At 42.0% G+C, this 12703-nt stretch overlaps 1 protein-coding gene across 1 annotated transcript in view; it reads right to left on the reverse strand.

Annotated features, from left to right (window-relative positions):
• Positions 1-2390: 2390 nt before the first annotated feature.
• TAF3 (TATA-box binding protein associated factor 3) overlaps positions 2391-12703 on the reverse strand; it is a 153258-nt gene continuing 142945 nt past the window's right edge. The window contains exons 5-7 of the mRNA XM_022580267.2: positions 8866-9121; positions 5799-5905; positions 2391-4985 (exon numbers count right to left, since the gene is read on the reverse strand). Coding sequence (XP_022435975.1) covers positions 4871-4985; positions 5799-5905; positions 8866-9121 — 478 coding nt within the window. The 3' untranslated portion in view covers positions 2391-4870. The remainder of the gene's footprint in view (positions 4986-5798; positions 5906-8865; positions 9122-12703) is intronic.

Consider the following 12703-nt stretch of genomic DNA (forward strand, 5'->3'; position numbering starts at 1 on the left):
CCCCGTAGCCTGGGAAGACGCCTAATGGTTTTTTGGGAAGCGTGTGGATGTGGTTAAGTGCAGAACATTCTGGGCCTCTTCTTTGTTTCTCTGAATGTTGTAAATTAGCCACGTTAAAAAGTAATAGAATGAAGGAGGGAAGAGGAATTGGTCATTTAGAAACCTTCTTCTAGAGAATTCACTTTCTAAAAGCTAGCCAAAAAAGCTTAGTCAACATTCCAAACGGTAGAAGAAGAGAAATAATCAGAATATAACCTGATGATACTTTTGGATGATTTGAACTCCCTCTGATGACTACTTTTACTAGAGGTTTAAATGAGGTCCTAGAAGCAGCACAGACATTTGCTTCAAACCACTGAACTGGGCGATAGTTAACTCATGAAGAACAGTAACGATGACAATCTTCAGGTTTGTGTTGTTTTGCTTAAGATGATCCCATCCTAAGCGTTTCGCTCATCAAATACAAGACCAAGCCAAAAAAAACCACAAAGAAAAAAAAACTCCCACAAAACTTCAGAAGGTTAACAAAATCCTGACGAGGTTCCAAGGATACAGTAGGAGATGATCGCTTAGGGCAGAGTGCCTAAAATATGCTTCTGTTCTTTTTTATTTTTTGGGGGGGCCATGCCGCGTGGCATGCAGGATGTGGGATCTTAGCTCCCTGACCAGAGATCGAACCTGTGGCCCCTGCAGTGGAAGCACGGAGTCTTAACCATTGGAAAGCCCAGCACACTTACATCTTGTGGCATCCATCTGTTTACGTATAAATGCACTTTTTCATATACTGTCAACTCTGCTACTTCCCAGGGTAGTTAAGGTAACCGTTCGCTAAGCTTTTCAATATTTTGTTGTAAATATAAACCCTTCAGCTATATAAAGCTATATCCACATTTAAAACCACTGCAGTCTAAGGTGGATAGAAAGATGATGTGGAGAAAAATGGAGAAAAACCTAGTAAGGAAGGGGCTTAGGATTCGATGAAATGCACGTTAATACCAGAATATGGTGGGAACAAGTAAGTACAAAACGGTGGAGGCCAGACTGCAGGAAAACTCAACTTGGAGCTAATGCACTCTTGCCATTTTCATGAAGTGTGTCCAGCCAACGTTGAATGAACGAATCAAAGTGTTTAAAACTGTCCTTCTATAAACTAAACTAAAAGCTGAGTTGTCCAGGATGAAAAAGGTAACCAGCAATAGTTTTAATACTTCGCACATAAACTAAATGTTATGTTTCCCTGATAGGAAGAAGAAAACGTTCAGCTGTCCACCTAAATATCTCATTTCCAGTGTCACCACTGGCCGGCACGCGGGGATTAATAGTTACTTTAGACTTCTGAGGCCACAACGAATGCAAGATTCTCAAAGAAACAGTTTCCTAAGAGAATGACTGATACTATTGTGGAGAGAACGTTATTCAGAACATTATCTGTTTCATTCTTCAGTTGGGGGGCGACTATCTACTTCTAGACTTGAACTTCTAAAGAAAACTGCTATGATCTGAAGAGATTGGCCATAAAACTATTTGTATTGAAAACTTAGCCCGTGTGCCTTTAGTGAACTTAATTCATTAGCATTCTCACTGGCCAGGTTTCCATATCTGTGTTCATTTTATACTTTAGTTTGGTTACCAGGTCTTTGTTGAATCGTCCTATTCAAAGGAGAACAAAGGAGGTTTAGGTGATACAGTAGGGTAAGGCACTATATTTTATCTTTCCAAAAAGCCCGACAGAGCCAGAATGCTCTGATGCCCTCTGATTTTCTGCAGGACATTTGGAGCCACAAATCAGCTGGAGGATAGAGCCCCTCACTGTGCTTCAGTGCAGACACCTTTAGAAGACAAACAGTGCACCAGTCACAGAAATCGCGCTTGGCCAGGTCCTCAGGGCTCCGCGGGCAGATCAGCTCACCCGAGGAATGGGGTTCCTGGGAGGGAGGGCTCTCTCTCCCTCTTAAATACCAACCCCTCCAATTAAATCACTAGCCCGGCCAATTTTTTTCCAGACTACTTCTCTTCACGAAGCATCATCAGTGCTGAGGTCAGATGGTAGTGCTGGCATAAGTGACAATGGTCCACCAGCTTCCCGACCCCTGGGAGACCTCTCATGCTCCCTAGGGAAATACTCTCCTGGTGCCTCTGCATCGAATTTTCTCAGTTCCGGTAGTTCCTCAAATGTCTGCTGCTCTATGATTTCCTTCTCCCTCAAAAGTCAAAACGCACTTCCTTCTTCTTGCGTGGGTCCCCTCAAGGTTTTCTCCCAATTAAACTGTCATCTTTCCCAATGTAACCCTCTCCCCTCTGGTCCAATACAGGTTTTTCCTTTCCCTGTTTAGTTCAACTTCATTAGGCCAAGTGAATTAATCTCCAGTCTCTTTGTGATGTCTGTGGCATTTGCGATTACTCTCTTTTTCTTCAGTGTGACTTTATGGAGGATGATTTTGCCCAACTTTCTAACTTTGCTTTGGAACACCAGGGTTTCATTTTCTAATCCACATTTCCTTTTGTGGTTTCTCAGACTCCCTTTGGTTGGTGTACGGACAGGCATCCAGTAGAGACTAAGACCACCAGCCCATTTCATACAGGCCACTGAACAGTCAGAAGGCGGCAACAACTTTGGGTCTCTGGTGACCTGAACTGGATTCAACTCACTGACCTAGAGGTGAAAGGCTCTGTATTCCATTACTAATCCCTTGAGCTCTCCAGCCCCCTGAAAATGATTCTTTGGTTTTATTATTGCAAAGGCCATTTATAAAATCATGAACTGGATTTAGGAAAGCAACCATGAAATAGCAAGGGACAACAAACTGATTGAAATTCCTTCAGTGTCATTTGGGCTGAAGTCTCTCAGACAGTAGGATTGGGGGAAGGTTATATATCGGCACCTCCATTCTTATTTCAGTGGCATGACCAGGTCACTTAGACATGGCAACGTCAGATACACTGACCATGCCTCGAGGAACTAAATCCTAAATAAAGAAAATGGAAAAGCAAACTATGAAATAGCCAATAATCTTTATTTTGCACTTCCCCACCCCCATCCCTCTCCAAAAAGCACTAATGGGTAGATTTGTGCATGTGAAAATATTGTATAAAGTATTTAGGATGATCTCAAATTAATAGAACAAAAAACACGTGTCTCAACATAGATGCTTTGTTTCTTTGTAGGGATAGAAAAACTTTGACTTCTAGAACAAGGAGGGCAATGAAATACTGCAGTCTTGAAAGGGTGACTCCATTTCCACTGATTTGCAATTTAACATTCATGGCAGAAAGCCTCATTTCTCTAACCACATAATATGTTTTAAAATATGATTCATACACTAATATCAATTTACTTGGCATTTAAAAAAATCACAATTTCTATTAATATATTTGTATTAGGTTCAAAGCCCATATTCTAGTATTCAAGATATCCATTACACTGGCCCAAGTTGGGATTACTTCAAAATCAAGTAAAAGTCCATATTTATTCCAAAGTTGCTAAAATATGCTAATAAAATTAAATTTGATGTTTTACATTAAAAATAAAATATTTGGTTTATCTCTCAGACATCTATAACATATAATAAATAGTGGGCAGTATAGTAATATAATAAAGTTTTGTGATACCCTGAAATTTGATGAGTTTTCTTTAAAAAAAATTTCATAATATACTTCATTTCAGCCTTAAACCACAATATCAATGAACAGATTTGCAGAAATAAAACAATATAAACACAAAATGCTACAGTATATATATATATATATATATATATATATATATATATTTCTTTTTTTTTTAACTTTCAGGGAATCTACATGTCCTTTGAAACAAAAGGAAGTCAAAGAAATTTACAGAAACAAGAGATAACAAAACAATTTCAAATCATAAACCACAGATTTAAATTGCCTTGTTTTCCTTCCAACTGCTCGGGTCCTTTCCCCCAGTGTTTTGGGTACTGCATGGGTTCAGCTCAAGGTAGGTAACTTTGAACTACGCATGGCTCTTTTCTTCTAGCCTTCTTTGCTTATGTACAGCAGTAATTACAGACATGGCTGAAATCACAGCAGATTTCAGAGAAAGCCAGAATTAAACACGATAAAAATTTTTTAAAAATAACTACTTCATAAATATTTATTATTTACATTAGGGGAGATCTCCTGGTCCAAAGAGTTTTTATACAAGTTGATGAAATGGATAAGCTGTGAGAAGAACACCAGCAGTTTAGAGAAATGGGCAGAGTCGGGAGGCAACAGAGAAAGAAAATAGGTGAGAGTCAACAAAAATAATTTGCACAAAAGCCAACAGGACATGATAGAAACCTTTTTCTTAAAAAATATAAGGTATTTCACAAAAAGCCTGAACATTTTACATGTTAGTACTAAAAACAGGGAGGGAGGGGAAGCTTCATATATTTTTCATCACAAAAATATTTACCGACACTCCACCTGGAGTGTTCTTTTATGTGACTATGATTATCTCACTAGAGAGGGAAGGAGGCTGGAGGCGCAGACAGACTACCAACGTCACCCTCGGTCACGGTCAAGGCAGGCCACAAGCCACTTCTCATCTAACACCTTAAGGAAAAGGCCCTGGAGAGAATCAAGAAAATCGAAAGGGAAGATTATGGTCTTTTTATTAGTAATACTTGTCACTGGTAATAGAAAACGGAGGCAAGGTGGCCCCGGTGCCCGCCTCCACGTGAGCTTTCCTTCGGTCACGACCATGTGGCCCCGGGCCGGGGTGTTCCAGAAGGAAAATCCCTGTGGGTGGTGTGTTTCTGTCCTCAGGCTTGCGAGGTTCATAACCTGCAGGTACATGGTGGGAGGTGACACGGAGGCGGGGTCACAGCACCTCCCCCGAGGCGTCAGGACAGGGGCCCCCGGGGTGTCAGTGCGCCCGGTGCTTCCTCTTTTTGTGCTTTTTATCCTTCTTTTTGTTGGCACACTTGGGACAGAACCACTGCATCTCTTCTGGGGGCGCGGCCATTATTCCGACGCAGGGCCTGCATGGTTACCAAGGAAGAAAAGGCTTCAGACAAACAAGCTTTATTTATCCACACATTCTTTTCCTGTGTTTTTAAAGAATTTCAAGTCATTAAATAATGTCCTAAGTCTGTGGTGTATTTACCAGAAATCCAAGTCACATAGCTCTGACGGATGCTGCGCTACTGCTGGGCGTGTGGGTGATCACCTTACACAAAGCCCCTCTCCAGGCCCCGCTGGAGAAATTAATTAGCTCATTCATCCTTTCAGCCAGAAATAGTCTAATGCTTCTGAGCCACGGCTTTGTTTTTATCTCAGAGATATCATATAGCACGTGACTAAGTGGACTCCTATCTTTTTATATCTGATATTTTCAAGATAAAATGGGAAGGCTGTTTGCATGCATTTCGATGGTGTTTCTTCGGTTTTGGGGGGGCGCTGAAGAGGCGCAGAAACCACACAAGCTGTCCCCTCACTTCTGCACTGTGTGACACGTTTACGGGGGTTCCCTTAGCGTTGCCATCAAGCACTGCAGCTGCTACAGAAAACGACTGGCAAGAAAGGAAAGGGAACCCCCTCTAGCTCCTTTTCCTTTGTTAAAGCAGGAGGATACATAAGCTAAGCAACACATTTGGAATTTAGGCTGAATAATGATAGTCCAAAGACTCGTGATTTTTGCAATTCACATGAACGCCTTTCTCTTGGCAGTGATTCTGCTCCATACACTGCTCTCCGGAGAGGAACTGCCCTGGAAGAAAAGCCAGGACGGGCCAGAGGTACCCCCACACCCCGTGTGCAGAGCCCCTCCCCCCAGGGCCACGATGGGGACTCACCAGTGGTACCAGTCGTCACAATCATCACAGCCAATCATGGGGCTCCCGTCATCGGGCTTGTTGCAGCCGGGACAGATCCAGATCTGGTTCCCCCATTCGTCTCGGATCTGGGGTTGCAGGGGAGGGAGCAAAACAGAGATGCTTTGAGGAGGAAGTATCCAAAAAAGGGCACAATAAGGATCATTACTTCACACTGTGAAGCTAATACACGGACAGATTAAACTAAAAACAAAAACAAAAAACCCAGTAGTTAACAATTTAGTAAAGCTGTGATCATGGTCATCACTATCCTGGGATCACCTGAAAAAGCAAATGGCTACTAAGTGTTCAATGATAAGACATTGCTTTTTCGTTTTTTTGGCCCTTGGCTTGCGGGACCCCAGTTCCCGACCAGGGATTGAACCCAGGGCCCGGCAGTGAAGGCCCAGAATCCTAACCACTAGGCCACCAGGGAACTCCCAAGACATTTCTAATGAATATTTTAAACTCTCTTTTGTAAGTCATAAAAACAAAGCATTTTATAATCATTTCTGTAAGCAATATGACCTACAGCCACTTTTATCTAAAGAAATACTGTAAACACACAAATCCTGAATGACTAGGGTTTTCATGGAAGTAATGACGAATATTTTTGAAAGCTATTGAGCTCAACTCAATGTTGTTTCCTCCATCGCATTCACAGGCCTGGAATTAATAAATACGGCCAATGTGCATGTATCGCCTTATTACTTATTAGCCAAACCCTTCTCCTGAACTAGCTGATAAGATCAAGGATATAAAAGGGTTGTTACTAAGTAACTTTCCATTCCCTTTATGACATTTTCAGTAAAGTACAATCAACTAAAGGGCAAATGAAATAAGGGACGCGCGGGAGGCCAAAGAGCCACACATTTTCATGTTATTTTGCAACAAATAATGCTGTGCTCTGAACTTTGCTTTACTTAACTTAGCAGTTCCAAATAAGAAGCATCCCTAACTGAACAACTTCGTCAAGTTCCACATGAACAAGACCGATTTGGAAGAAACAATTCTATGACGGGCATTCAAAACCAGGAATGATAATTTTCTAAAGTTTTTCCAATCACACAGCATATAATTTCATTCAGTTTATTTTGCAAGCTATAGTCTCTTCTGGTACTTTAAAATACAACACTGACTAGATGTGCAGGAGAGATGGCTTTCTGTGTGTGTGATGGGTGTACGGGGGGCAGAGGTATTTCATCCCACTGATGCGCTATTTTAGGGCGGACCATTCTCAAAACAGTCTCTACAGAGGCAGAGGATGGTGATGTGAAGGCTTCCTAAACAAATCTGTGGGCAGCTACAGCCCTGACTCGGCCCTCTCTAGTTTCAAGGGGAGAGACCACCAGTTAGCACGTGCCAGCTGTCTTGAAGGCTGGCCCAGCGCCCTGGGCCCTGAAGCTGACATGCATGGCCAGTCCTGCTGCTGGCTGACCTTTCTTGAAATTAGGAGGCCGTGACCCTGTGACATGAGAAATCTGCCACAGCATCCATAATAACTAACGCCCAGCCCTTCACGGTTTACTAAGTTCTTTCAAATGTCTTACTTGGTTTCATCATCCTAAAACAACGCTTGGCTAGGTTAGAAATGGGGAGACTGGAGCTAAGGGAATGTCAGTGACAGTTCCAATGTCACAGATTGGGCAGTGACAGAATCAGCCCTTTTGCTGTATAGCCTGTGTCTTTCCTTCAATTCACACATTTTGTCTTCTGTCTACAAAGTGTCTCTGAGGAGACAGAAGGCTTTTCATCCATGTTGTCTATGCAAATCTGATCCATCACCAGGGAGTTAACTCAAAAATCCACTGGAGAATCAGAAATCAGTGACCACCTAGTCTATCAACCCCCTAATTACACCTGAAGAAATGGAGGCCGAGGAGATTAAGTGTAAAATCCTCCCTGATTAACCCATCTTGGGGTGATGCGGCCTCAATTAAACACCTGTAGCAACTGGTCCTTGAATGGACTGATTTGACGATCACAGATTTTTGTATCATGTCTTCTATTTTTGTCTTGAATGGCCAATATTTTTCTTCCTGTTAACATTTCATGTCTTTATATCCTCTCTGAAGATTTTTGAGATTTTCTTCTTATCCTTCCTATCATTATAGTGCCTCAAATACTTAATGATTCATTGAAATTTCCTTCCCAAATGCCTTTAGAGATGTAATACTTGCACGATTTACAACAACAGCAGCAGGAGTCTGACCCTGCCACCCTCCAGTCCCATCTATTCAGAAGGACCCGAACCGCCACTAGGCTGACAGGTCTCAGTCCACATACTTGGTGATCTCGGCTGTGTCAGCTCAGCTAGGACCTCTATGTGCCTGATATCTTTTTGTTGCCTGTTTATGTGTCACTCTACAGAGCTCAAAGAACATATTTATGTAAGCGCTTTATTACTTGATTGAATTCAGGGCTTGAGTAAGATCTGATACTAGTAAGTATGGGGAGAACACGTAAAAAATGGGAACCGTGCGAACTCATTCATCAAGGTGAGTTTTTCCACCTGAAGACAGGCTTGGACTCAGGAAGCTCTGTGTCTAAAAGTTCATTTCCATTCACTCTGCAGGCCCTGGTATGTTCTGGACCTTAGCCAATGAGTTACTATAATTAGTGCTGCTGCCCAGAAAGAGCAGCTGGCCCATCAGACGTGTGTATATCACACAAATTATACTCTTAAGTGAATCACTGCTTGATCAAGAAAGTCAATGAGGGGTTTAACTATCACTATTCACCTCTATATTTATACACTGATTGTGCTGTGTATAGGTATATAGTCATCTTCCAAAACAATGCCGAATAAAGAAGAACAATGCTCTGACATTATTTATGGAGACTAAGTATGCAAACATCCTAACAATACTTTTCAGCTGAAAGCTTGAAAGTGCAATGAAAATGCCTTTCCAGTCATAAAGAATTGCCTCTGAAGTTCAATAATGATTCATCTGACACTGCATTTTTAATTGAAAACATTTTCATGAGGAAAGAGTGAGCTCTTAAGTGGCTGTTTCTTAAATACTCCAAAAAATAGAAAGTAGCGCACCACGTAAGTGCTGACCGTCTCCGTGACCACACTCCGGACGGGGGCTTTGGAACTGGCAGATCCCGAGGCTGCGGGGGCCGGAGCGGGCATCCCGGTGAGGGGCGTGCTGGCCGGGGCCAGAAGGGGCAAAGGCACGGGGGCGGGGGTGACGTGCACGGGGACAGGGGCGGGGGCCGGCATGGGCGGCGGCGTCTTGGGTCTGTTCAGAGAAGGTGCCGGCTTAGCCTCGGGGGCTGGGACCACTTTGCTGATGACACTGTCAACAAAAGAGAGAAAAGGAAAAGTCAAAACACATAGCTGAGTCAAGCCAGGTAGCTAAAAACATGATCGCACAATCACTTGGTTCTTCTAGCAGCAAAAGACTTTTTGGAGAGTCCAGAGAGCGATGGAGCTCAGGGTTAAGGCCCTTCCGCAACCTGCTTCTCCACTTGCTTGGTCACGGCTGGCCGAGATGTCAGGCAGCGGGGGGTGAGGCTCCAGCTCCTTCCCTGGTGAGGTCGCCAAGTCGTGATTAGAGCTGCGTGCTGCTCTGTCTCTTCATTAATACTGTCTTACCCACAGAACCCATGCCGGGGAAGAAGAACTAGGCTCAGAGCCAGGATATCTGAGTTCAAACCCTACGTCTTCCACAGGCCAGCATGTGACCTGGGGTAAGTCGTTTAAAAGTAAAAGTTAAAGGAGGCAAGAATATACAATGGAGAAAAGACAGCCTCTTCAATAAGTGGTGCTGGGAAAACTGGACAGCTACATGTAAAAGAATGAAATTAGAACACTCCCTAATACCTCACACAAAAATAAACTCAAAATGGATTAAAGACCTAAATGTAAGGCCAGACACTATCAAACTTAGAGGAAAACATAGGCAGAACACTCTATGACATAAATCACAGCAAGATCCTTTTTGACCCACTTCCTAGAGAAATGGAAATAAAAACAAAAATAAACAAATGGGACCTAATGAAACTTAAAAGCTTTTGCACAGCAAAGGAACCCATAAACAAGACGAAAAGACAACCCTCAGAATGGGAGAAAATATTTGCAAATGAAGCAACTGACAAAGGATTAATCTCCAAAATTTATAAGCAGCTCATGCAGCTCAATATCAAAAAAACAAAGAACCCAATCCAAAAATGGGCAGAAGACCTAAATAGACATTTCTCCAAAGAAGATATACAGATTGCCAACAAACGCATGAAAGGGTGGTCAACATCACTAATCATTAGAGAAATGCAAATCAAAACTACAATGAGGGATCACCTCACACCAGTCAGAATGGCCATCATCAAATAATCTAGAAACAATAAATGCTGGAGAGGGTGTGGAGAAAAGGGAACCCTCTTGCGCTGTTGGTGGGAATGTAAATTGATACAGTCACTATGGAGAACAGTATGGAGGTTCCTTAAAAAACTAAAAATAGAACTACCATACGACCCAGCAATCCCACTACTGGGCATATACCCTGAGAAAACCATAATTCAAAAAGAGTCATGTACCACAATGTTCACTGCAGCTCTATTTACAATAGCCAGGACATGGAAGCAACCTAAGTGCCCATTGACAGATGAATGGATAAAGAAGATGTGGCACATATATACAACGGAATATTACTCAGCCATAAAAAGAAACGAAATTGAGTTATTTGTAGTGAGGTGGATGGACCTAGAGTCAGAAAGAGAAAAACAAATACCGTATGCTGACACATATATATGGAATCTAAAAAAAAAAAAAGTCATGAAGAAACTAGGGGCAAGATAGGAATAAAGACACAGACCTACTAGAGGATGGACTTGAGGATACGGGGAGGGGGAAGGGTGAGCTGTGACAAAGTGAGAGAGTGGCATGGACATATATACACTACCAAATGTAAAACAGATAGCTAGTGGGAAGCAGCCACATAGCACAGGGAGATCAGCTCGGTGCTTTGTGACCACCTGGAGGGGTGGGATAGAGAGGGTGGGAGGCAGGGAGATGCAAGAGGGAAGAGATATGGGAACATATGTATATGTATAGCTGATTCACTTTGTTATAAAGCAGAAACTAACATACCATTGTAAAGCAATTATACTCCAATAAAGCTGTTAAAAAAAATAAAAAATAAAAAAATAAAAGTACTAGTTACTGTGCGCCTCTAAGCAGCTGAAGTTACACTAGGTGCTTTCCATACATCACCTCATCTAGTCCTCACAACTTCAAAGAAGTTACAGTGACCCCGTTTTACAGATGAGGAAACAGGATTAGAGAGAGAAAGGAATTTGGGTAAATGGGTGGCAGGCTTAGAACCGAGGTCTATTTCATCCTAAAACTCTTCTTTTTACAAAGTGCCTTTATTTGAGGGGAAAAAAGGATATCACCTCAAGTTTAGAGAAAACATATTTGCTTCTGGTCTCCCTCCCTCCCTCCCTCCTCCAGAAGGAACCACTGTCCTCCAGCCGGGAGCTGTGTTTCTAAATTTTTGTTCTTTGAACTTTTTCTGCCTTTGCAGATACCCTTAAACAATGCATATCATACCACTGTTTTACGTGTTTCAAGTATATAAACAATTCACACTATATTTATCGTTTGCAACTAGCTTTCCTCACCTAGTTTTTTTTTGTAACTGAGATATAATCAACATTGTGTAAGTTTGCACAATGTGTTAGCCTGACACATTTGTAAACTGCAAAATGATTACTGCAGTGGCCTTAGCTAATACCTTTATCACACCACGTAATTATCATTTCTTTTTTTGAAGGGAACTGTTTGGATCTAGTCTCCTGCAACCTTGACATTTGTTAATACAGTATTGTTGACTATCATCTCCATGCTGTGTATCAGATCCCTAGAACTTATTTGTTTACTAGTTGCCCACTTAGTTTTATGCTCTTGATTTATCGGTATATATTATTTTAATTACTATATAGTATTCCATAGTATGAATAAGTCAAAGGGTTTTTGCCCATTGCCCTACTGACTGTATGTATCACCTTGTAAATGTTACATGTTAACTTGTAAATATGGTGATGAATCTCCCTGGGCTATATTCCTAGACATAAAGTTTCACCTTTATTAGGAATCCGGAGCTGTTCTCTAAAATAGGCTGCACTGACCTACCTCTTCCTACCATCCCACACTGACCTTCCTAGACCTTGCTTTTCTGATCAACAAAGTATAAATAAAGATAGCTGCCTGTGAGGGCTATGGTGAGAAACTGAATAGGGAGGAACACGTCAAGAACTATGTACAAATGTGAAGTGTCATGGCCACTGCTTATGTCATGCTCAGCATTGTCATGACCAATCCACACAGGGCCTCTTTCTCAAAGTTCTTGTTTAGAAAAACACCTCCCCTACAAAGCACCAATTCTTTGCTATTCTGAGCAGAAGACTACAAAACAGTATTTCAAAAATTCCATCATTATACAAGCAAATAAATAGTGCTGTTACTTGCTCTCCACTTGTTTCACGCGAGTGTGATCACCTTCCTAACTCGAATGTAGCCAAAGACCAAGAGAATTTAACATGGGCTGTTTGTCCAGGAGACACTCCATAGATGCTTAATGTAATTCATAGTGAATATTGATCCAGCAGTAACCAAGTTCCCAGCTGTTGTGAGTGCTGGAAAGCCAAGTGCATGCCGGCACCTGCTGAATGTTTACTTGCCTATCTCACTTGACCCTCATAACCACCAAATGAAGTAACAAGGGCTGATATTATCCTCCTTTTGTAGAGGAAGAAACCAAGGCACAGAGATTAAGTACCTTGCGCAAGTTCACAGACAGAGCCAGGATTTAAACCCAGGCAGCCTGATTTCAGAGCCCGTGATCTTAACAACTACACTCTGCTCTGTCTGTGCTTACTGA

Source organism: Delphinapterus leucas, chromosome 2 (assembly GCF_059928025.1).
Source record: "Delphinapterus leucas isolate spDelLeu-1000000601 "Yukka" chromosome 2, BTC_Dleu_Yukka2, whole genome shotgun sequence".
NCBI classification, from domain to species: Eukaryota; Metazoa; Chordata; class Mammalia; order Artiodactyla; family Monodontidae; genus Delphinapterus; species Delphinapterus leucas.